This window comes from Marmota flaviventris, chromosome 2, assembly GCF_047511675.1.
Source record: "Marmota flaviventris isolate mMarFla1 chromosome 2, mMarFla1.hap1, whole genome shotgun sequence".
Taxonomy (NCBI): domain Eukaryota; kingdom Metazoa; phylum Chordata; class Mammalia; order Rodentia; family Sciuridae; genus Marmota; species Marmota flaviventris.
Genome location: NC_092499.1, coordinates 91938412 through 91964185, shown reverse-complemented (window position 1 = coordinate 91964185; position 25774 = coordinate 91938412). Strand labels below are relative to the sequence as shown.

The 25774-nt window shown below is 38.1% G+C and overlaps 2 protein-coding genes across 3 annotated transcripts; one reads left to right on the top strand and one right to left on the bottom strand.

Annotated features, from left to right (window-relative positions):
- Positions 1–1435: 1435 nt before the first annotated feature.
- Mapda (N6-Methyl-AMP deaminase) lies at positions 1436–21610 on the bottom strand. 2 transcript variants are annotated; one of them, XM_027926010.2, is made up of 11 exons: positions 21435–21610; positions 16312–16542; positions 16013–16143; positions 15236–15296; positions 11180–11267; positions 10538–10619; positions 8193–8319; positions 6918–6998; positions 5262–5400; positions 3442–3542; positions 1436–2958 (listed from the first exon to the last, which is right to left on the bottom strand). In XM_027926010.2, exons 2-11 carry the CDS (start codon positions 16492–16494, stop codon positions 2764–2766), a joined length of 1188 nt encoding a protein of 395 aa, XP_027781811.1. In that variant the 5' UTR covers positions 16495–16542; positions 21435–21610; the 3' UTR covers positions 1436–2763. The 2 variants fall into 2 exon arrangements, with proteins under 2 accessions (XP_027781811.1, XP_071464281.1); XM_071608180.1 differs by lacking the exons at positions 15236–15296; positions 16013–16143.
- An 85-nt stretch (positions 21611–21695) lies between these two features.
- Lcmt2 (leucine carboxyl methyltransferase 2) lies at positions 21696–24773 on the top strand. The gene has a single exon (XM_027926009.2). The coding sequence runs from the start codon at positions 21799–21801 to the stop codon at positions 23854–23856; it is 2058 nt and encodes a 685-aa protein (XP_027781810.2). The 5' UTR covers positions 21696–21798; the 3' UTR covers positions 23857–24773.
- Positions 24774–25774: the final 1001 nt, after the last annotated feature.

Genomic DNA, 25774 nt, shown 5'->3' with positions numbered 1-25774 from the left:
TTTAGAGGAAAACATTCAATACTTCACTATTAAATTTGATGTCCAGGGCTGGGGTTGTGGCTCAGCGGTAGAGCGCTTGCCTAGCAAAGTGTGAGGCCCTGGGTTTGATCCTCAGCATCACATAAAAATAAATAAATAAAATAAAAGTATTGTGTCCAACTACAACTAACAAATAAGTCTTAAAAAATTTGATGTTAGCTGCAGATTCTCATAAATTCTTTTGTCAGCCAATCTATGAATTTTAAATTTTGAAACTTCACACAGGAAAACTTTGCTGTACTCATGCTCCTACACCGAGTTAAGGCTAGCATGACTTTTATATTGTGAAAATGATTTCACAACAAAGTTAATAAATTAAAATCATTTGTCCCACTAGCTTTAATATACATATATATGTGTGTGTGTGTGTGTATATATATATATATATATATATATATATATATATATATATATATATACACATACATATACATATATGTGTGTGTGTGTATATATATATATATATATAACAAAATTGTTTATACCATTTTCAATGAAAATATGATGTATATTTTCATATCATTAAATTTTGTTCTACAACATTTTAGAGGCTGTAAAACATGCACATTTTGAGGATAAATAATATTTTTTAACTATGCAATATCTGAGTGGGTGGGGGTAAAGAATAATATAAAGCTATATAAGGTTACAAACAATCTAAGAACTTCAAAAACCTAAGAGCTTCCCTCTACCCTGTTCCCTAAAAGAAAGACAAACAAAGCTTATTAGAAACCTTTAGTAATTGAAATTAGGGATGTCATCATCCTTTCTTTTCTCATACCAGGGAAAATATACATTCTAACAAGAAAAGCAATTCAAGCATACTTTGGTATCTAATAAATTATCTTACCATTCAGAACTAATCTTAGTTGTTCCTTGTCTTCAGCTAAAGGAGCCATGATATGTGAGTTTATGTAAGTCTGTGTGTGGTCCATTGTGTAGGGGAGGGATCATAGGAAACCTAAAGAATTCTAGTAACCCCAACATTATCACTACTAAAAATAACTTTTGAACTGAGGAAAATGTTGAGTACTGGGGTGGAAATCCTGGCAGCTTCCACAAAGAAAAAGCTCAAGTGACAGAAACACCTGAAAATAGAAACTGCAGCAGTTTCCTTCTCACTCCTCAGTCAGCTACTGTCTCCTAAATTGGAGCAAAGACTTCAGTCCCTCTCAAGTATTGACAAGGACAGTCATGAGAAGGGCAAAGCCAGATTTTAACAGCTAGCTTTGTAACTAAGATACCCAAAGTAAATGAACCTTGACTATTAGGCATTCACACAACTCTATGGTGTCTGGTGTGACCTGGCATTAACAGTCTTGGGGGATAATACTTAAAAGAGTTAAAGTAAATGAGGGGAGTCTAATTAAAGTAAGCACAACATAATACAGAGCTATTGTCAAAAGCTTGAAACTTTAAAGGTATTGGCGATCATATGTTTCCTCTTTCTCCTTACCTTACACTAGTAATCCCAAAACTTTTCCTAATGAGAAATTGGCATGGAGGTAAGCTATGTAAGACCTCAAGGCGAGCTGAAAGCAGAGTTTTGAGATGACACTTGATTCCCTGCTTCTGCTGGTGTTCCAGCAGTTGGAGTTCCTCTGCTTCTGCTGGTGGGTGGGGGTCTATGTAAGGATGCAGGCCTCTGTAGCCAAAAAATGTTGCATCCAGTAATGATGGGCCATGCCCTCCAGTCTTGCAGCAGACCCCCAGGAGCTCACCACCAATTTCTTCTTGTTTCTGGATTCTTGTCTCATGAATTTGAAGAATGAAATCCACAGACCAGGATGAACAAGTGTAAGGACAGGGTTTACTGAAGAATAGAAACAGGAACAGAACTCTTGCAGTACAAGAAGGCACCGGATAGCAGGTTTTCTCCGTCTGAGTGTGCTTGTCTAGGGGTTTATATAGCACTTGGTTCAGTGTTATTGGTCCAAACTTAAGCAAATCAGGGTTTGCAAAAGTACTAATGCCACTGTCCAAAATTATGCTAATTTTAAATCCTATTTGGAAAAGTACTAACACCATTGGTTAGTCTAGAATTCCATTCAGGTTTGCGGTGCTTCCATTTTCTCCCCGCTTCTTGGGAAGCAGGAGGTTGAGGTCAGTGAATTGCACATGTTCAGTAGGGGCAGAGGTCCCTATGAAGCCCCATGGTGCCCAGCAGAGCAGGTGTGTGCACTATTTGGGGCTGAGCTGTGGTGGGATGACAGGTCAGTGTGTCTTGGCTTGCCTATGGCATTGGTCCACCCTGGTTCAGGCCCTCTGCACTTCAGGCCCACGCTGGCATGGTAGTCTCTGTGCAGCCATGGCCCACACTTGCTGTCTGCACTCCATCTGACCTGGGCTGCTGCTCTACCACTCCACTCCTCCCCTGCTGCTTCTTGGTAGGAACCAATGACTGTCTGCATGGCTTGGCAGCCAGGGAGCCATGTCACTACTAGTCAGTTTAAGACCTATTTACTGGTCACCTGCCATATGTAAGGTCCTGGTGATAGAGCCCATTAATTTGCTATGCTTTGAAGGAAGTGGGAGACAATTTACTGAATGGGACATAAAAGAAAGATCTTGTTTGCAACATATACAATAGTAGTTCATTCACTTTGGGCTGGGGATGTGGCTCAGTGGTAGAGGATTGCCTGGTATGTTTGAAGCCCTGGGTTTGATCCCCAGAACATCAAAAACAAAACAAAACAAAACAAAATTAGTTCATCATCTTATATCTCAAAAGTGTAACACTTTGGGCTTCAGATTTTTCCACTTCTTTCTCAGTTCAGATCTAGTGCTGTCAGAAGCAAAGATGTAGCTGATGGATTCATAAGACAGATCCCATACCTGAGACTTGGTTAAATTAAATGTTTCAGCAGCCAGTTGGTACTCTTGAGAAAGGTATGTCGCAAAAACACCCTTATCATCAGTCTGTCAATATAAATAAGAATGTTTCAAAATAAGTAAGGAAAATACTTTTTTAAAAATAACTCTCTTCTTTATATTTTCTTATTTACCAAGCTTCTTTAAACAGTCTAAATAGGAGCCTATAAATGTATATATGCATATCTGTAAGTAAAGAGTCTTATTTATACTAGAGCAGTGTTTCAACCTTGGCTGCACATTAAAATCACCTTGGGAGCTTTTAAAACATCCATGACTAAGACTTACCACATAATTTCATGGGATGGGTGCTAGGGTTCGGTATTTTAAAAAAAATTCCCCTAGATATTGTCCAGGACCCTTTCCTACAGACCCAGACCAGAGTCACCCTGGCCCACTGCAGCCTCTCAAGGACCAACCCCCTCTTAACTCCTTTAGTCAGGCATTCCACTCAGGCATTCCCCTCAGGCACTTAAAGCAGCCTAAAAAAGAGAGAGAGAGAGAAAGAAATACTTCTTGAAAACACCTTACACAGATCACAGAAGGATGAGCAATGCTGTACCAAAATCCAAAGTGATGCTGGTCATAAGATGGAACTGTCTGACTTTTGATGTTTGAGGTCAAACACAGTTCTAGATGGAAGGGGGAAAAATCTCATTAAAAGCAATAAATAAACTCATACAGTGTTCACCAAGTGGACCCATGAGAAATATTTACAAACTATGCTGGTTTGCAGCAGTTTTATTATTCTTCACAACTGGCCTTTCCTTTTGTGTGATATAAAAATTTATGGGGCTGGGATTGTGGCTCAGCGGTAGAGCACTCGCCTAGCACGGGCGAGACCCGGGACAATCCTCAGCACCACATAAAAATAAAAAATAAAAGGCATTGTGTTGTGTCCATCTACACCTAAAAAAAAAAAAATTATAGTTCAACTAATGTAGTTGTGCAGGAAGTATGTGCTACACATATGGCAACAACTGAACCAGACAAGGAGTTAATACTCTCTTCACAGCCATGTGATTCCCTTTCATTACCAAAATGGAGAGGAAAGAGAAATGTTATAAGCCAGTCATGATGAACAAGACAGGAAATTATGACAGTGGAACAGAAGCATTTTTGAAGGGCTATTGTAGTTCCTCCTGGTCTTATAGAGTGGAGACCAAAACAAAGATAAGGAAACTTTTTTAGCACTGCATGAGAGTTACAGCACTATAAAGAGGCAAAAGTGGGCCAAAGACTTTTCCCATGGCTTCTAAGAAAACTTCTGAACACTCTTACCCAGACCATCCATTCACTGCCTGCTGCTTCTAGGTAAGTTCACCTTAAGAATTACTTGTGCTATTAACAAATTCCTACCTTGAAACCCTGTACTTGGCTCCTCAGCCAGAGTAAAACACTTCACTGACTTGACTGCTGGCATCTGCACACTTGGATAAAGAAGCCTCAGTACAGGTCCACTGAGTCCAGGTGATGCTCCCTCACTTAGCTGGGAGCAGAGCTGGGCCACCACACCAAATAAGATCATTATGAAAGAAATTTCCATTCTCTCTACTTTTGTGGATATTTAAAAGTCTTAGTAAAAAGAAAAAAAATCTCACTATGAATTGCTAAAAACTCTATAAATACTTTAAAAGTATACATCAAAGGTTTTTTGTAAACTGATCAATTTGTAAATTTAGCAAATTGACCATTCAGTAAAATGATTTGTATTCACTTCTTATCGTCTTCAGAAAGACCTTCCCTGATCATCAAGAAAGTGGTTATCTGATCACTATTTTATCATCCAGTTTAATTTTCTTCATAGAACTTAACAGTGATATTTTCTTATGTATTTGCTTACTATCTTTTCTCCACATGAGTTACTTGAGAAAGAAACCCTGTCTGTTTTGTTTACTGCTCTATTAACAGTATTTAAGAACATTAACAACAAAGTAGGCACTTCATAAATACATACACCATCAAGTGTGTAAAGTTAACAGACATGTAAAAATATATTTTTTGAATTTTCCATAATTAGTTTTTAAATAAATGCCACATATTTTATGACACATGTCAATTTCATAAAAGCTATTTTCAAAATCCTGGTGACCCTCAGTCCTTCAAAAAATACTTACTGAGGATTATTGCAGTGAATAGAGAGGGACCCACTGTCATGGAGCTTACATTATAACAGGAGTTAAAACTCTCACTTAAATGAGGCTCAGAAAACATACATCCAATGATTCTTTGAATTTCTATATGATATTTATAATTTTAGAACAGTACTTTTCCACTTAGGGCTTGCAACCTGGGGGTTGAGGGACAAAGAGCCAGAGGATTGTCTGAGAGACCTGAAACCTAAGCCTTACCTAGTGGGATTTGGTGTTGCCTCACAAAATCTACCAGATTGAGGGATCCTTCCTCAGAGGAGTTGAGAAATGTTCCATGTCCAATTCTGTCGGGAAGTAGATCCAGGAGCATTTGTGTTTCTTTATTTTGGTTTGGAATCTTCAGAAAAGTAAGAAAAAGGGATTAATGATCTCTTTCAGTTGTTCTTACTAATTTTTTTTCCTATACTGTGTACTCTTGTCCCTCTGTGTAGTTAACATAGATAGCTTTTTTTTTTTTTTTTTTTTTTCGGTACCAGGACTTGAACTCAGGGGCACTTGACCACTGAGCTGTATCCCAAGCCCTGTTTTGTATTTTATTTAGAGACAGGGTCTCACTGGGTTGCTTAGTGCTTCATCTTTGCTGAGGCTGACTTCATGATCCTCAGTCTCAGCCTCCCAGGCTGCTGGGATTATAGGCTTGTGCCACTGTGCCCGGCACCTTTTTTTTTCCTGTTCTTTTTTTGGTGCTGAGATTGAACGCAGGGCCAGGTACTCTACTACTGAGCTACATTCACAACCCCTTCTTCCTTTTATTTATTCCTCAATATTATTCTACATTAATTTCAGTAATAACAATAAACTTAAACTTACTACAATCTTACTTTGTGCCATTCCATATCAATTCTTTAAAGCTTATAACATTTTATGATTACAAAGTGTTAAGATGAAGAAATTAAAACTCAGAAAATTTTCAAAAAACAATAACACCTAACTCTGTATGCATGTGTGTTTTGTGTTATGTCTGTATGTTCAAAGATATTCAAAAAAGATTTAGAGAAATATAAAAACAAAACTGTTAACAGCATTAACTTTGGGGAGCAAAACTGAAATGAGAAGGGGACTTTCATTTTAATGTTTTTTCCTTCTGTATTATACTTCCCTACACTTGAAATTTCTTCAGATACATAAAACTTTTGTAGTTAAAAATATAAAGTATTTTTAAAAAGTTGTTCAAGGGCCTAGAGCTAGTGTATGGTAGAGATTATGGGTAAAACCTAACTCCATCTGATTCCAGGGCCCAGACATTTCTCACACAATGTGCTCATGTTCTACTTTGACAAAGCTCACTACCACAATTACCATTAAAATATCCAGCTGGACTGTTTATCTCCTAGACAGCCCAAAGGCCCAAAAAGGTAAATGATCAGAACATTTTGAAATGAAATGTTACAATTCAAAGGAGCAATAGAAACTACTGTGCAACAGAAACTAAGGTGCGTACCTCGGCCAGAAACCTCAGCAGGTGCATACCACCACACCGAGCCCTTACCATTAATTACATTTAAAAATATTTCATGGTGGGTGTGGTGGTACATGCCTATAATCCCAGCAACTCAGGAGGCTGAGGCAGGAGGATCACAAGTTTAAGGCCAGCCTCAACAACTAAGCAAGGCCCTAAGCAACTCAGTGAGAGCCTGTCTCAAAATTTAAAAAAAGTGGGCCTAGGGATGTGGCTCAGTGATTAAGCACCTGTGGGTTTAATCTCTAGTGCCAAAAATATAAAAATCTACAACTAAAAATATTTCTACATTTCCCCTTCAAAAATGTTTTTCTAAGCCAGGTTTATTTTTACTCACAAATAACTACTATATTCTATTAGAATCTGCCCTCTTTTACTAAAACAATATTATTTACCTCTGAAAGATGCAATGCCAACTTCAGACCTGCTTTTTTAGCTTCTAAAAGAGGTTCCAAGAAATCTTTGGCTTGTCCTATCTTGAAGATAAAAGTTAAAATGAGGATACATAGGAATTCTAGGCAAACTGAGGAACTGGATATTCTGTCCCAACAAACAAATAAATAAAATAATGGCAGACCAATTCATTTGCACATTTTATAGAATACCTACAATGTGCCAGACACTTTGGAGAATACAAAGCTGACAAAGGGACAGTCCTTGCCCTCTAAAGCCCAGTATCAGTGAACCTGAGGTCAATCAGCTAAACGTGATATGCAGTCAACAAATTTTATTTCTGGAAAGATATCTAAATATGCAGTGCTCAGGAGAACTCACTTGATTCAGAAACATTTTATGATTACTAAAAAACTGTTAAATTAAAACAAGATGCAGAATAGTCCATGTTTAGATAAAGTCATCAGAACCAGTTTCATTGAACACTAATCATTCAGAGGTTTTCAGCCAGATGATTTTGCCCTCCAGAAAATTTCTGGCCCTTGCTGGAGACATTTTGGTTGTCACATGGGAGGTTGCTACTGACATCTACTAGGTATTGGTCAGGGATGCGCTAAACATCCTATAATGCTCAGGACAGCCCCCACAACAAAGAATTATCTGGCCCCAAATGTCAAAATATCTGCTTAAATCTTTCACTGAAGCAACTCTAGACAACCATTCTTATCTGGGGATTCTATGAGAATAAATAAGCCCTAATACTCTTAAGACATCCATCCCCTGTACCTAATGAACTAACTTCTCTTCCATGCATATGAGCTGGTAATAGTTATGCACTATCTTTAGAAGAATGGAGAAAGGGCTGGGATGTGGCTCAAGCGGTAGCGCGCTTGCCTGGCATGCGTGCGGCCCGGGTTCGATCCTCAGCACCACATACAAAGATGTTGTGTCCGCTGATAACTAAAAAATAAATATTAAAATTCTTTCTCTCTCTCTCTCTCTCTCTCTCCCTCTCTCACTCTCTCTTAAAAAAAAAAAAAGAATGGAGAAAATGGTTATATAATGAGGAAAAAAATTTAATGATGCTTAATTCTTTCACAGAATTTTAGCTGAGAACACCTGCTCTAGACATTCTGGTCATCCAAGGCAGAACAAAGCTTCATTTACAGAGTATATGCTGGACTCTCTGGAGAAGGTAGGATGCTCCACGTTAATGCTTACCCCACTGAATGCTTCTAACATTAAGAAATAAAATATATTTAGAAAAAATAACTTACGGTAGGGTCTCCACTGAGGTCAAGGCCAAGAACTGTATCTTCAGTAGAAAGGAAGAACTCTTCAGCAAGTTTAACAGTCTCCTTGGCTACTGAAGGGCCGCCTCTTCTGTCAATTGCCATCAAATATCTTTAATATGTGAAAAATAGATGAAAATTATAATGATGCAAATGAAAAAGACAACTCTAGTGTGGCTAGATAGGTATAGCAGGCCACATATAATACAAATTACTAGGGAAAATAAAGCCTGCACCTAGACAACATGAAATTTTACTTTACCAGGGAGAATGAGATGTGAATTCTTAAATAGCATCAAATACCTAGTTAGAACTCTTAGTTTGTATCTGAAAATATAAACTATTTGGAACATCTGGATGATAAAATCTTTTTGATTAAAATTAAAACAATCTTTATATTAAAAAATCTAGTTAGTGTTCAAATTTCTAATTGTCTCACTTGTTTTATTTATTATTTGATTTTTTACAGTTTTAACAGTTTCTTGATACAGGATTCAAATAAGGTCTACATCTTGAATTAGTCAATGTATCTCTCTCTTTTTTTTTTTAAATCTATAGCCACTCATTCCTCTACTTCCCCCAGTCCCACCCACCTCTTGTCTTGCTATTTATTTATTGAAGAAAATCAGGTTGTTCATTTTGTTGGTTATATCCTGTGTTAATATGTTTCTACTATCTCTTCTATTTCCTATAAACTGATAATTGGATCTAGTCTAGAGGCTTAACCAGAATAGATTCAATTTTTGGCAAGAATAAATAGGTGGTAGTGTGTTCTCAGGAAGGCTTAGATTCATTATTTCATTAGGGTACAAAATTAGTACAAATTCTAATTTAAAAATGTATCAAATATCTGATTCATTCTTCATACATTAGTTGGGATTCTATAGGACTCAAATACCCAAAGAATCCCTGGTAATATTGTTGTGATTTTTCTCCAGCATTTATTAATTTATTTATTCACAAAATAAATTCCTTTAGCATTTGTTCATTTATTTACAAAATTTGGATCAATTATATAGAAAATACAGGGTCTTTTCCTTCACTCAATCTCCTGTACCATTAAGTAACGGTAGAAAATAGTAAAACTAATATTTACATACCATAATGTAATTGACCTCTGATTGCTGGATATTTTAGGATGTTTTCTTTTTTGTTATAAATAATACTACAATAAAGTCTTATGCACAAATTAATCTATTTCCTTATAATCCATTTCTAGATCTGTTTTCTTTATGATTCATTACTGTTCAGAGCAAAAACCATCAAAAATCTTGACACACTGCTCTTTTGAGAGATTTTATTAATTACATATGGTATAATAATAACAGCAGTGTATAACTTCACAAACACTAGTTCTATTTTTTTTTAACTTCTGAAACAATACTGTAATCCCCTTTTAAGATTACCCAATTAATGAGGTTAAATATTTTATATGATTTCCTTTCTTCATTGTATTTTTGTCTTCTGCTGGGTCTTTCATTGGGCTTTTAGTCTAATTAAGCTTAAGTTTTTAGAGATCTTATAGCCTGAAACTCTTCAGCTAACTTGCCTTCTTTCTTCACTCAAGGACTTACTGAGTCCCTACTATCTGCCTGTTCTTCAAAGTACTGGAGACATAGTGGTAAAGTAAAGACAAAGTCTTTGGCCTCTCTGAACTTAAATGCTGGTGGGCGGGTATACGCACACAAATAACGCAAGATAATTCTGTGTCTCTTATAAAGAATGCCATAAAGGAAACAGATGGTGACTAGAGAATTTGTGTGTGTGGGGGGGGGTGTGTGTAGGGGAAGGGTATTTAAAGTGCTAAGGAAGGTGCTTCTGAGGAAATGACAACCAAATTGAGACCTGAAGATAATGTGAAAAAGCCTACTGTACAAGGATATGGTGGAAGGTGAAAATGGCAGGAAGTACAAGGTGCTAAGTGGGATAGTTCTGGCCTATTTTAGGAACAGAGCATAGACCAGTGTGTAGTAATTGAGGATAAATGGTCTAGATAAGCTGTAAAAGTAACAGATGCAGTAAGACCACAGGGACCATGGGGGCCGTGGTAAAAAGTCCAAATCAGCTTAACAGCACTGAGAAGCCATATTCCACTTAAGTAAAAATACTCAGAATTTTAATGCCAGATGACTAAATTCAGAATTGTAGTCTTATCTTAAACAATAGAGGTCTTGATTTTATTTTTTTTCTCTTATAGGTAGAAATCAGTTAATGGACAAATTTTTAAAAATCTATTACATCTATGATCAAAATATAAAAACTTCACATTCTGGTGTTTTTTGTTTGTTTGTTTGTTTTAATGGCTAACTACTAAGGTACAATCTTCTTACCTAACATCAATGTCTAAATTTTCTTGTTTAGACTGTTTTATACCCTCAAGTATGGATTCCACATAAGTCTTTTTAGTCATTCCTGGAAAGAACACACAGGAAACATACATAAAGAGATCATTAACTATTTCATCTTTCAACTTTAGCATCCCTATATGAACAATTACATTTTCACTTCATGCTATAACAGAGCATGGTTAAAGCTTTATGGGTACATTTTAGTAAATGATAATTGTAATTTAACAAACTTGAAAAAAAAAGTAATGGTAGAAAAACGAAAGAGAAAAAACATGGCACTATTGGGAAGTGGTGGAACCTCAGGAGGTAGGGCCTACTTGAAGGAAGTAAGTCACTAAGGGCTAAGACCCTGGGGGACATACTAGGACCCTGCTTTCCCTCTCTCTTTCCACATGTCAGTTACCATGAGGTGAGCAGTTCTGCTCCATCATGTGCTCCCCACCATAATATTCTGGCTCACTGGCCCTAGTGCTACAGGCCTTCAGTGAGGCAGAAAGGTCCCCATGAAAATAGAGAATAATAGTATAAAAGTTAGTGCTCATACTCCCAACTTCTAAACACATGAATGATTAAAGTACATCGGAAAATGGATAGTATGTTCATTGAGAAGTAATTGAATTCTACCAGTATCATTTTCTCTTCTAGGTGTGCTCCTCAGTTCCAGGTACTTGACACCATCATCTGCAAATTCTTTAATGACATCTTTTGTGACCTGATAATAAAGGCAATGTACACAACATTACTAATGTTAGAGCTATGGTCACAGTGGAAGTGCCAAGTGGCACAGCTTTATTTCATTTATTAAATCTGATTTGTGACCAGGCATGGTGGCACACACCTTTAATCCCAGCAGCTCAGGAGGCTGAGGCAGGAGGATCATAGGTTCAAAGTCAGCCTCAGCAATTTAGCAAAGCTGTAAACAACCTAGTAAGACCCTGTCTCAAAATAAAAAATAAAATAAAATAAAAAGGGCTGTGGATAGTGGCTCAATGGCTATGCACCCATGGATTCAGTCCCTGGTACCAAAAAAAAAAAAAATTTTTTTTTTACTTACAAGAAATGTTAGAAGTTTCCCACATGGTCACATCCCTGATAGAAACCATGACAAAGCTGCAACATTTCCCATCATCCCTTTCATTCCCACATTAAATCCAAATCTGTATATCATCCACATTCTCCTGTGCTTTTAACCATTCCTCTATTTCCAAGTGTTCCTAATAGCAAACTGATAAAAACAAAGAAATAAGGCAAAGCCAACTGGAATCATCCATGTGTGTATAGTGCTAAGAAATGTACATATAGAAATAAAGAGCTAAAATGATTGCTGGTGTAATGACTGGGCATTACTAATCTGCTACATAGAGTCATGGTTTAAGGTTCTTGTCACATCACACAACTAAACCGGTCAGGGTTACTCCAAGTGAATTTGGGGAATAAATAAGACACAGACACAGAAAGTACCTTTTCTTTGGGTTCAGTGACTGCTCCTCAGCCACAGCTCCCATAAGGGGGGCAAGGCAGGCAAGAAAGAGAGCCTACCAGTATTAGTTCAGCACGTACTGAACCCTTTTATTGGGGATAAGCCATTTAAATGAGGCAAGGGGACCAGTTTCAGGGGGTTGAGTCTTGCTTAGGGTTTCAGGGAGTTGATTTGTGATGTCTTGCTGTCAGAAGGTTGACTGACATCTAGGAAGGTCACGCCCATCTCACGGGCTGTGTGGGGATCATAGGCAGAAGGAGCAAAAAGACGGATACATCGCCCGCCCAAACAGAGGAGCAACATCGGTTCAGTCCACCCTGTGCACTCAATGCTCATAGTTCACACACACACACACACAGCCCATGGCTGGCTTGCCACATCTCCCCACTCTAATCACTCAAAGCCAAGGGGTACTCGGTTCCCATGTGGCAGCTCCTGACAGGTTCTCATTCTTTTTTTTTTTTTTTTTGGTGCTGAGGATCAAATCCATACATATGCCAAGGAACTTAATCACTGAACCATGTCCCCAGCTCCATGTTATTTGGGGATGAGTTGTATTTTTCAATAAATTCTGGCAGGGTTAAATTTTCCCCAGAAATATTTAGGAAAATTCCCATTAGGCAAAGAAAGTAGGTGATAACTAAAAGCAAAATGGTATCTAATACTGTACCAATTTTAACAACCCCAAACTTACTAAAACATTTTCCTTTTCTACCATCAATCCTAAGAAAAATCTAATCTAGGTGAAAATAGACCAGGTTGAGGATGCTATGACAGCCTGGCCTAGTTACCCTTTCAATTGGTTTTCTAATCTTAATCTGCTTTGACTATGTGCACATAAGCATACAAGTCTAGAATCCTGACAAAGGAACAGAGTTAATGTAAATGGATGGATAGTTCAAATTCAGCAGGAGGTCTGAAAAACCAAACCCAGCTTAAAATACTACTACAGCATTCAAAATCATGGGACACTCCTATATCATGTAAGATGCCCCTGCTACCTCCACTACTGGGCATAACCCTGCAGCCTCCACCTTCATTGCTGGCACCTGGCCCTGTGATTGCTCCCCTAGAACCTCCATCTTGCTGCCAATGTCACCACCAAAAGTGTGGGTCTCATCTTTGCAAACTGGATCTTATCACTACCCTAGAACTGAACAGACCAGAGGAACCAACTCATCCTACCCCAGCTAACTTGAGACTAACATAGAAACCTGTTAGAGAATGAAGAGTTGGGCTGAATGAGGGTTTGAAATACCAGTCCTTTCCAGTGACTAAAGTGATCATATCCACTATCCAAAGCCCTCCTTTTCTGAGTTTTTTTTTTTTTTTTTTGGTGGGAGCGGGTACTGAGGATTAAATTTAGGGACACTCACCCATTGAGCCACATCCTCAGTCCTGTTTTGTATTTTATTAGAGACAGGGCCTCACTGAGTTACTTAGTGCCTAGCTTTTGCTGAGGCTGGCTTTGAACTCTCGATCCTCCTACTTTAGCCTCTGGAGCCACTGGGATTACAGGCATGCACCACCGCATCCAGCTCTGATAATTTTGGTATATATGAAAACAAATGATTAATGTAAATGTTGCTGGCAGGTCTGGGACAAGAATAAAGTGAAGAAGATTTATCAAGACCCAGTGAGGCCTGTGGAATCATCCCTAACCCACATCCAAGAAACCTTCCCTGGGACCCACATTTTATCTGCCAGGTTTAGCTCCTTCTGTTCCTTGCCATAGGTACTGAGGGCAACTCTTCTCTGTTTTGGGTTTTCCCCTCCTCTGGACTGAGAATATCTTTTCCAGTCCTTTTTCCAGATAAAAGTACATCACAATTTGTTAAGTTCCTAAATTGGAAAGCACATGGGTTCTGGAATCAGTTAGACAGTTCTGCCACTTACTCTCTGTGTGAGACCTTGAACAAGTTCCATTTAACCTCTTTTTTGTGGGGATGGGGGGTAGTGCTAGGGATTGAACCCAGAGTTCTGTGTAAGCAAAGTGTGTACTCTACCACTGAACTACACCTTCAATCCCCATTTAAGTCCATTTTTCACCTGCAACAAGGGAATAATAAAAATACTATTTAGAGAGAAACACTGAGTGTAGTATCTGGCACACTTAATAACGAATACATTTTCAGGCTACATTCCAATCCTCTCTTTGACATTCAAAGTCACAGGTCACTTTGGCTATAGTTTTAAGTGAATTCCCCCACTCAGTGCCACATTTACAAGAAAAATGTTTTCTTGGTATATCTAAAAAGAACAAATAAAAAATGTTTTTGAAAAAACAAAATGTCATCTTGGTCAGATCAATGATACATAAGCCAGTCTTCCATATAAGACCATGATGCTTCGGATAAGAGAACACAGTGGTGTCCTTTAGTCCATCATCCCCTGAGAGGGCACAATTTCTCTAAGGATTAATCACCCAATCCCTAAGTACTTCATAAACTTCATTGTCCACCCAGACAATTAAAAATCTCCTCTAGAATACAGATAAGTCTTACCAAAGACATGGCTGTGTGAGGTCAAATATTTCATATGATATATTATATATGGAAAAAAGGACCAAATTTTCTCCTCCATGGTGATCTTGGTTCTTTCCTTATATCTTTTACATTAAACAGTTTTTTTCTTTTTTAAACATTAAGTCTTAGGAAAATGTCTTAAAACTGGTTTTAAAAAGAATTGCTACAGGTGCTAGGGTTGTGGCTCAGTGGTAGAGCACTCACCTAGTGCGGGTGAGGTGATGGGTTCGATCCTCAGCACCACATAAAGATGGATAAATAAAGGTATTTTGTCCATCTACAACTTAAAAATATTTTTAAAAAAGAATTGCTATAAAAAAAGAAACATTTGTCACACACTTTTTCTTTTGCAGGCGAGTGTACCAGGGCTTAAACTCAGGGACACTCAACCACTGCGCCACATCCCCAGCTCTATTTTGTATTTTATTGAGACAGGGTCTCACTGAGTTGTTTAGAGCCTCACTTTTGCTGAGGCTGGCTTTGAACTCACAATCCTCCTGCCTTAGTTTCCCAAGCCACTGGGATTACAGGCATGCACCATTGCACCTGGCTCATCAGACTCTTAAAAGCAAAAGGTCATTTTCAACAACAGAAAAGCATAAATTAGTCAATAATTTTTAAACCATTCTAAAACCATAACTTGTAACTCATTCTAAAAATTCTTTCATGTCTCACCATTAGAATATCTTCAGGGCTAGTAGTAAGTTGATGAATAATTTGAAACATCTTGAAACACCTGCAATATGAAAAGTTTTGACATGGTAGTCACAAAAAACTTGTCACTCAAGAGAAACTCCCTAAGCTGAATTAATAAATAGATTTTAGGCTAGTAGTAAGTATATATTTAGGTTTACAAAGAACCACAAAATAGGTTTTTCAAAAATTATATATATCTGGAAAGATAATAAAATGACTGAAAATAAAACCTTATTATCTAACCCTGCCTCTGCTGCCAGTATCAGCAAATGGAAAAAATCAATACACCTTTACTTCAAGTCTAAAGAATATTCTAATATATCATAATTCATAAATAACACAAATCATTAAAAATACTGTCAATAGTCTGACAGTTGGAAAATGTTGTTAAGTTATATTCTCCATGCCAGATGATCACCCTCTTTTTTTTAACTACTAAAATCTGAAGTCTTATATTAAATTACTACAATCTCAAAATACTGATTTTAAAAAAGCCAGGCACAGTGGCATGTGACTTCAATCCCATTGGCTCGGGAGGCTGATGCAGGAGGATCATAGTTCAAAGCCAGCTTCAGCAACTTAATGAGGCCCTGAGTAACTCAGTGCGACCCTGTCTCTAAATAAAAAATACAAAAACAGTCTGAGGGGCTGGGGATATAGCTCAATGGTTCAGTGCCTGTGGGTTCAATCCCCAGTACCAAAATGGGGAAAAAAAAAAAAAAGAAAGAAAGTATTTCCACAACTCCCCAAACTCACTCTTCTAGAGTTCTTTTCTTTCCCTTGTCAATCATAGTCATATGATCATGGATTTTAAGATTTGGCTTCTTGGCTATTAATTTCCTCATGGTATTAGAACTAATGGATCCATTTAAGTGGGCATGAAGTTCCTAAAACAAGAGAATACAATCAGTAAGATCTTATCAAGCATACTGACTATTAGAGTGAGTTACATAACTTGTAAAGTTTACAGATTCTACCCATAAAATTTACTTTTGTTTTGTGGAAAGAAACAAAATAAAAATCATTGTAATGAGTAACCATTCAAGAATTCTCACCACTTTTGGCAATTCTGTGTAAAAGTTGGTCTTCCATGGCTGCTGCTGTTCTTCTACCTCCATGATTTTAGCAGGGAAAATCAATAATTCTTCTCCACTCTTATTCTTGATTTGAATAATACATTGTATTTCAGCAAATAAATTCTGTGGTCCTAGATTTTCTTCAGAATGCTTTACTTCCATGCATTTTTATAATATTGACTCGATATGTAGCTTTGGGCTCAATTTCACCTATTTTAACAAATGTGAATATTTTCAGATGCTGACATATAAGCAAATAAATAGAATAAGTAGAATTTTTCTTTAAAAGGTAAAAGCGCCTACAAAACTAACTTAAATGAGGTGGAGAAGTGATTAGTAAGCAGTAATTAACAAACAAAAAATAGGAAAAGGCCTCAAGCTAATAAGAGGTATATTAAAACCTGAAATTCAATAATATATTCCTTACCTATTAGCACTTTTTTTTTTGGCTTTTTCATTTTTTTTTAGTTCATTTTCTCATTTTTATTTATATGAATATATATCCCATTGAAAATCTAAAGGATATTTTTTATTGTTGCTGATCTATGGCTTCTTTTATTATTATTATTATTTATTATTATTATTATTATTGTTATTATTATTTATTATTCTATTAGCACTTTCTATAAAATTACTTCAAATATTAGAAATTGTGTAAGACCTATTTCAAGTAAAAGTAAAAATAAATTTGTATATTTTGGGGACTGGGGATTGAACCAGGGCACTCAACCATGGAGCCACATCCCCAGCCCTATTTTGTATTTTATTTAGACATAGGGTCTCACTGAGTTGCTTAGGGCCTCGGCAAGTTGCTGAGACTGGCTTTGAACTTGTGATCCTCCTGTCTCAGCCTCCGAGCCACTGGAATTACAGGTGTGCACCACTGTGCCTGGCAAATTTGTATTTTTGATTGTTTAAAAAACATAAAGGGGGCTGGGTATGATTTTATAGTTCAGTTGGTAGAGTACTTGCCTCGCATGCACAAGGCCCTGCGTTCAAACCCCAACATCACCACAAAAAATAATAATAATAATAATTATATATATCAGAGGTGCTGGTATCAGATAGACTGATACCAGATAGACTTTTACCAGTGCTGCATTCTAATGATTGTATGACCATGTCACTTATGCCTCATGACTTCAGTTTCCTTATTTGTAAAAATGGGAAAAAAAACAGAGTAGCTCTAAGGATTAATAAGGTAAATTGCTTCATTAAAGTGCAAAATCATACCTACTCTTGCATAGGTAAAGTCAACTTACCATAAATTGACTTACAGGTTGAATATCCCTTACCCAAAATGCTTGGAAACAGAATTGTTTTAGATTTTGGAATGTTTGTTTCATATACATGTTTCACATAGGGTCTAGAGGTAATTTTACACAATATTTAATAATTTTTTACATGAAACAGTTTCATGGTGTGAAATTTTCTACTTGTAGCATGGTCAGTGCTCAAAAAGTTTTAGATATTGGGCATTTCAGATTTCAGATTAGGAAAGCTCAACAGGTATAAAGTAAATGTTAATCAAAATATTCCCCCCACACACAAAAAAAATTCCTAGGACTGGGGTTGTGGCTCAGTGGTAGAGTGCCTGCCTAGCACATGTAAGGCACTGGGTTCGATCCTCAGCACCATATAAATAAATAAATAAATAAATAAAATAAAGTTATTATATTCAGCAACTAAAAATGTTTTTAAAAATTCCTAAAAAAATTATTTTAAAATTCATGTGGAAAACTTAACTTATAAAAGTAACCAGAAAAAAAATTCTGAATCCCAGAAGAATAATACTCAATGTTAGTAAAAGTATGAATAAAAAGTCTAGTGCGTAAAGAATTTGCTATAGTCTTTTTAAGAAATAATTTGGCAATATCTGTCAATGTAAAAAAAATCCACATATTTTTGACCCATTAATTCCACTAATAGGAATTTATCCTATAATAGATATGTACAAGTATTTTATTATAGAATTGTTAATAGCAGGAAAAAAAACTAGAACTAACCTAAATGTTATCAGGGTACTGACTAAATTATATATCCATCAACTGATTATCTATGACTGTATGCAAAGATTTACTATAGAGTGCCACTTTCAAAAAGTAAATATATTTAGGAAGATGACATTTATTAACAGAATGTAAATATGTATGTATGTATACACACATACACTCATATATAGACGCATGAACATTTATTTGTATCATTATGCCTAAAACAATTATGAAAGGATACAAAGAAAATTGTTACCACTAGAAAGTAGGCTGAGAATAGGAAAGGTTCAGAGTTATTTTACTTTTGTTTACCTTATATATACTTTTGTGTAACCTAAAGTTCTTATTACAAAAAGCATGTAATCGGCATTTGCAGGTAAATGGATGAAGTTGGAGAATATAATGCTAAGTGAAGCGAACCAATCCTAAGGCCAAATGTTTTCTTTGATATGAGGATTTTTACATAAACTGAGATTTAAAAAAACACTCATAGACACATAATGGCGAGTGTGGGAGTGGGAAGGGATGGATGGGAGGAATGGAGGAACTTTAGATAGGGCAAAGGGAAGGGAGAGGAAAGAGGGGCAAGGGGGTAGGAATGATGATGGAATAAATTAGACATCTTTACCCTAAGTACATGTATAAGACACGAATGGTGTGAAAATACTTTGTGTACAATCAGTGTCTTAAAAAATTGTGCTCTATATGTGTAATATGAAATGAATTGCATTCTGCCATCATATATAACAAATCAGAATAAATAATTTAAAAAAGTGGCAAAACTAAATAAAAGCATGTAATATTTGATTTTTTTAATAACTTAAAAAACAGTACTTGTGAAATACCTTTAGTATCATGAATTGCAAGAAGGATTTTATGTTTAGAGAACAGAATGACAGCCTAAAAAAGCACTTAGCTCATTTTATAATGCAAGCCTACAACAAACCTAACAGGTGGCCAACTTTCTGTATATACTTTCAACTCTATTCCAGGATACTGAATTTATTTTGTACCCCACTCAAACTGTCCTCCAGACCAACCTTTAGTTGTAAGCAAATTTTACTGGCCCACTGACAACAATGTCAATCATGGAAATCTAAAAGCCACCCAAACAGTCATGCTGTTCCTTGCCTAAGATTCTGCTTCCAACAATATCAATCCCTGCCAAATCCATGCTTCCTGGGCTGATTTTTGTGTGGGTCAGAAGAAACTGGGGTGGGGGAGAGAATCTAAAAGGCAATGAACATTGGGGTAAGATCTTTCTACATTAGTGGTATTTCATTGAGTTAGAGCAGTACCAGAACCAAATCTCCTTTTTCCCAGGGAACATTTTTCATACTGCCATCCCTTCCAAAAAGGGAACTCAGAATCATAAAAGTATTTGTTACTATTTATTATGTACTTACTATGAGAAAGGCACTGTGTTAAGTATCTTAGAAAGTTTTTTTAAATCCTCACAACTCACGAGGTATTATTATCTCCATTTTACATAAAATGAGATTTAAAAAAACACTCATAAGGTACCCAAATCATAGTTTTGCTCCATTTTCTTCTTACATATTTTTCTTGCTCTGCTCTTCGCAAAAAAAAAAAAAGTAGTATTTTAAACATGGCATCTATTTTACTAACTTGTCATTAAATAAATTTGTTTCTACCAAGCTAGATTTTTTCCCCAAAGTCCTTCAATTATTCTTTTTCTTTCCCAACTGGCCTGAATCAACACTGAGATACCTCAAGAGCAACACTTACGCCCCTCATTTTAGAGATGAGGCTCCAAAGAACCAGAAACCTTAGGTGAGTCCTTTTTCACAATCTCTCCAGAGGCAATTCTAAACTCAAGTGTTCCACCAGATCCATCCAACTTACACTAAACTGCCACCAACTCTACAGAGAAAATAGAAAACATTAAGTATGAATTCCTTCTATTTTTCTCTGCCTTAATCTTTTCTAAACTTATCTTTAGCCATATTCTTTTGAGTCAGAGAAAAATGCTAATGTGTTCTGGGTCCCACTTCTTCCTATCTATTCCAAGTTGTTACTGCACCAATGAGTTATCGTCTCATTTTTCAATTTCTTCAACTTGTCCCTCTCTGATAGCTGATTTCCTTCAGGGGAACAACATGCATATGCAGTATGTATTTGCTTCCACCTGAAAACAGAAGGGGGGGAGGACTCAACTTTTATCTCACTTTCTTCATTAGCTACTACTGCTGTTTTCTCCTTCTGAATTAAGCTCCTTGAAAGCATAATTTAGCCTAGATGCCTCCATTAACTTATCTCTTATTCACCGAAACATGGATTCTGCCCTGATTGTTGCACAAAAACTGTTTCTCCCTAAGGTCATTTATGAGCTCTTAAGCATCAGAGCTAAATTATATTTTTCAATTATCAAATCTTCATCCTGATCTAAGCTTTTTCTTGACTCTAGTATGCAAATGAGCTGGACTCCAAAACTCATGCTCTTAACCATTATGTGCTACTGCTTGGAGTTAAATATACTGAAATCCATCCTGATTTCCTTCTCTATTTCAGCCTGTCATAAAATTAATAAATTATAAATTTCCTAAATACCTCTGAAAGCAGTTTCTTATTGGTGACTGCTAAACATCCAATTTGGAAACTTTATTTTAAAATATAACCTGGATTTCCTCCTTAAAAGCAGGCTCATAACATGTTACAGGAAATAATCATCTCTCTTCCATGACCTTTCACGGACATACTCAATATCACTTTAGAGTTACAGAATTTTGGAAGTGAAGGGGAGTAACATTTTATAGATGAGAAACAGAGGGTGAGTCTTTTACTCATTCTTAACCTAGCACAAGGAATACAAGGTAATCAATAGTATATATCTGTGGGGGGCAGTTATAAATATTTACAAATTATCTGTAAAGGTCTGTTTCTTCACTTTCCATATGGCCCGATTTTAGATTTTAAACAGGCTCTCTTTTGTACGACGAAAGCATTAAATAAATTCGCAACTATCATTAGCATCCAAGAAACGACTTCTTCTTGCCCTCCAAAGTCCGTGGTGCTGACCCTTCTTCGCCCCTACTAAATCCTTCCTTCGCCATCCAAGGAAATCAGGTCGTCAGTTCCCACACTCACCTCTGAGAGATGTCTCAACTATTAGGGCCCAGGTAGTTTCCCCTCAGACTGAAAGAGTGGGAGAAAGGTGACAACCCGCTCTCCCCTACACACGCTGTCACTGAGGTAGCAGGGTGTCTTCTTGAGGAAACGTAATTCAGAGAATCAAAGAAAGGTCATTCACAGTTGAACTCTAGGACAAGTAACACCCTCTTCAATCCTGATTGGAGAGCTGCACTCTTCCCGGAAGTGACGTAACTCGTACATGAGGGGGTGACCTAGAGGAGGGGTAGTTTTCGGTACCGAGGGGCGTGAGATCTGTAACTAAAGAACAGCGGAGCGGTTCACTAGTGTGACGGAAGCCGTTCCTGAGTTTCTCCTGACCATGGGCCCGCGGAGCCGGGAGCGGCGGGCAGGAGCAGTACAGAGTACCAATGACAGCAGCGCTCTCAGCAAGAGTTCCCTAGCCGCGCGTGGGTACGTGCAGGACGCCTTCGTCGCGCTGTTGGTTCCGGGGACCGCGCGCCGCGCGCCGCTTATTCACAGAGGTTACTACGTCCGTGCGCGCGCTGTGCGGCACTGTGTGCACGCCTTCCTGAGGCAAGCGCGCGCGTGCCCTGAGGCGCCTCGCTCGCAGATCTTGTCTTTGGGCGCGGGTTCTGACTCGCTGTACTTCTGCCTCAAAACTGATGGCCTCCTGGCCAGGGCTGCAGTGTGGGAAGTGGATTTCCCGGATGTGGCGCGGCGCAAAGCCGAGAGAATTGCAGAGACACCGGAACTGCGCGCGTTAACTGGGCCTTTCCAGAGGGGCAGTGCCGCGTCCGTTCTGTGCTTTGAGAGCTTGGACTACCACATTCTGGGCTTGGACCTAAGGCAGCTCCAGGAATTGGATGAGGCCCTGGCCTCCGCGGGCTTGGACGTGACCACACCCACTCTGCTCCTGGCCGAGGCGGTGCTGACTTACCTCGAGCCGGTTAGTGCTGCCTCCCTCATTGCCTGGGCAGCCCGGCGATTTCCTGATGCCCTTTTTGTGGTCTATGAGCAAATGAAGCCTCAAGATGCATTTGGGCAGTTCATGCTGCAACACTTTCAGCAGCTGAATTCTCCCCTTCATGGCCTGGACAGCTTTCCAGACGTGGAGGCCCAGCGGTGCCGCTTCCTTCAAGCTGGCTGGACTGCCTGTAGTGCCATGGACATGAATGAATTCTATCACTGCTTTCTCCCTGCAGAGGAACGCTGGCGGATAGAAAATCTTGAACCCTTTGATGAGTTTGAGGAGTGGCATCTTAAGTGTGCCCACTACTTCGTTTTGGCAGCCTCTAGGGGAGACACCCTGCCCCAGACTCTGGTGTTTCCACCTGCAGAGGTATTTCCTCGAGTAGATCCTGCTTCACCTTCAGGAGTCTTGGATGCCAGAATAGTCACTAGTGACAATCAGGGCTCAACCCTTAAAACATTCGGCCATGCCTCTGTCCTCCTGAGCCCTGGCATTATTCTCAGTGCAGGAGGATTTGGAGAACAGGAGAGGCGGCACTGCAGAGTGAACAAGTTTCACTTGCTGTCAAGAAATAGTGACTCTGAATGGAAAGGCTTCCATATAGACAGTTGGGGGACGGGAACCCAGTGGGATGGACGTCTTTATCACACCATGACAAGACTTTCAGATACTCAGGTTTTGGTTCTGGGAGGGAGACTGTCCCCAGTAAATCCAGCCTTGAGCCCTCTACAGATTCATTTATTTAAAAATGAAGATAATAGCACTGAGAGCCTGAATGTGACAGTAACAAGGGCTGGTCCAGGAAATTTCACTTTGTCTTGTTGGCGGCATTCAACAACTGAAGTGTCCTATAAGAATCAGAAATATTTGTTTGTATATGGGGGTCGAAGTGTGCTAGAACCTGTACTAAGTGACTGGCATTTCTTGCATGTAGGGACAATTGCTCCGGTCAAGATCCCAGTGGAAGGGGAAGCACCTGAAGCTAGGCATTCCCACAGTGCCTGCAGTTGGCAAGGGGGAGCCCTTATTGCTGGAGGTCTTGGGGCTTCTGAGGAGCCATTGAACTCTGTACTCTTTCTGAGGCCAATCTCTTGTGGATTTTTCTGGGAATCAATAGATATCCAGCCTCCTATTACCCCAAGGTACTCCCACACAGCTCATGTACTCAATGAAAAGCTTCTACTGGTAGGAGGGGTCTGGATTCATTCTTCCTTAGTTCCCGGAGTGACTGTTATCAATTTGACTACAGGATTGAGCTCTGAGTATCAGATTGACACAACATGTGTGCCACGGCCATTAATGTTACACAACCATACTAGCATCCTCCTTCCTGAAGAGCAACAGCTCTTGCTCCTTGGAGGTGGGGGTAATTGCTTTTCCTTTGGTACTTATTTCAACCCCCATACAGTGACATTAGATCTTTCTTCCTTAAGTGTTGGGCAGTAAAGACTATGAACTCTTAATCTATTCATGACCCACTAAAGTAGACAATATAGGTTTCTACAAATTAGACTTGAATCTGGCTATAGATGTTGCTACTCCTTCCTCCTTCCTCTTTGTTTTCCTCCTTAGCCCTCTTAAGTGAAGAAAGTGAAAAAGGGTATTAAGATACATACCAACAATCAGACAGATACACAAATATATATATCAACTATACAGTCCCAGAGTAAGGGCCTTTGCATTCATGTCCAGTTTATTGAACTTCTACCAATCTTCAAATCTTAGTTTAGCCATTTATTGACTTACAGTGGCTTTTATACTAAGATAAATACAAAATTTCCTATACCTAGGCTTTGTGACTTGAGAATGTACCTTAGAAAAAGTTGCACACAGATTCTTGGTAAGAATACAAGTTGAATATAGTCAGATGAATATGGAGAACATGGTATTAACCTAATTCTTTGTGTATAAAATCTAAGTGAACACAAAGTTTGATTAAGGTATTGTGCTTTTAAGTGCCACTCAATTCAGCTTTAACAAGAAATGTTGTATGACTATTGAAAACCATGTTTTGATTATTTTTTGCTACTTGTTTTATATTTATTTAGATTTATAAGTGCCAATAAACCAGATATTTGATGCCTCAATTCATATTGTACATGGTATAATAATGTTTTATTCCAGATCTACTCTACCTTACACTATCCATCCCTATGTTCTGTGTCCACTTTACCTTGATGGACTGCATCAATCAATTCTCTTGTCCTCGAGTTTTTTTTATTGATTCCTGTTAGTCAGAGACACTAAAAGAGGGGAATAGGGGCAGAAAGACTGAATCAGGTATTCCCAGCCCTTCCCCTGCCACTCTGCAGATTGGTGGTAGCAACATTCTTAAAAGGCTAAAATTTTATCATACTATAGTCCCGTGCTGTAAGACAGTGCTCTAATTATGTATTGCTACAAATGTCAGAAGTTGATCATTTTCCTTAACCTCTTCAGGCTTAGGAATTGTAATGGCTCTTTGTTAGATCTGAGCTACACTGTCCAATATAGTAGCTATTAGTAACATGTAGCTATTTAATCAAATTCAGATTGACACAACATGTGTCATCTTCATAATTCCTCTCTTCCTTAGGGTCTTTTTTTTTTTTTTTAAGAGAGAGGGAGAGAGAGAATTTTAATATTTATTTTTTAATTATCGGCAGACACAACATCATTGTTTTGTATGTGGTGCTGAGGATCGAACCCGGGCCGCACACATGCCAGGCGAGCGTGCTACCGCTTGAGCCACATCCCCAGCCCCTTCCTTAGGGTCTTCTTAGAAGAAAAGTTCACAGAGCTGTCTCCCCTCTCCAAGGTTATGCCCTAGGGAGATTTTTGTTTTTCTTTGTCATTCAGTGAAGGAATTAAAGTGCATTGGACTTATTTCTCAGTTTCTCAATACTAGCTTCTGCCATATAATAAAAATGAGAAATTTGAGGTGGGCTTGTGGCTCAATGGTAGAGCACTTGCCGAGCATGCGTGAGGCACTGGGTTTGATCCCAGCACCACATAAAAATAAATAAATGCCACTTTTTTTTTAATCCATTCATCCATTGAAGGATATCTAGGTTGGCTCCACAGTCTAGCTATTGTGAATTGTGCTGCTATAAACATTGATGTGGCTGGTCCCTGTAGTATGTCGTTTTTAGGTCTTTTGAGTATAGTCCTAGAAGAGGAATAGCTGGGTCAAATGGTGGTTCCATTCCCAGTTTTCCAAGGAATCTCCATATTGCTTTCCAAATTGGCTGTACCAATTTGCAGTCCCACCAGCAATGTATGAGTGTACCTTTTTCCCACATCCTTGCCAGCACTTGTTGTTTGACTTCATAATGGCTGCCATTCTTCCTGGAGTGAGATGGTATCTTAGAGTAGTTTTAATTTG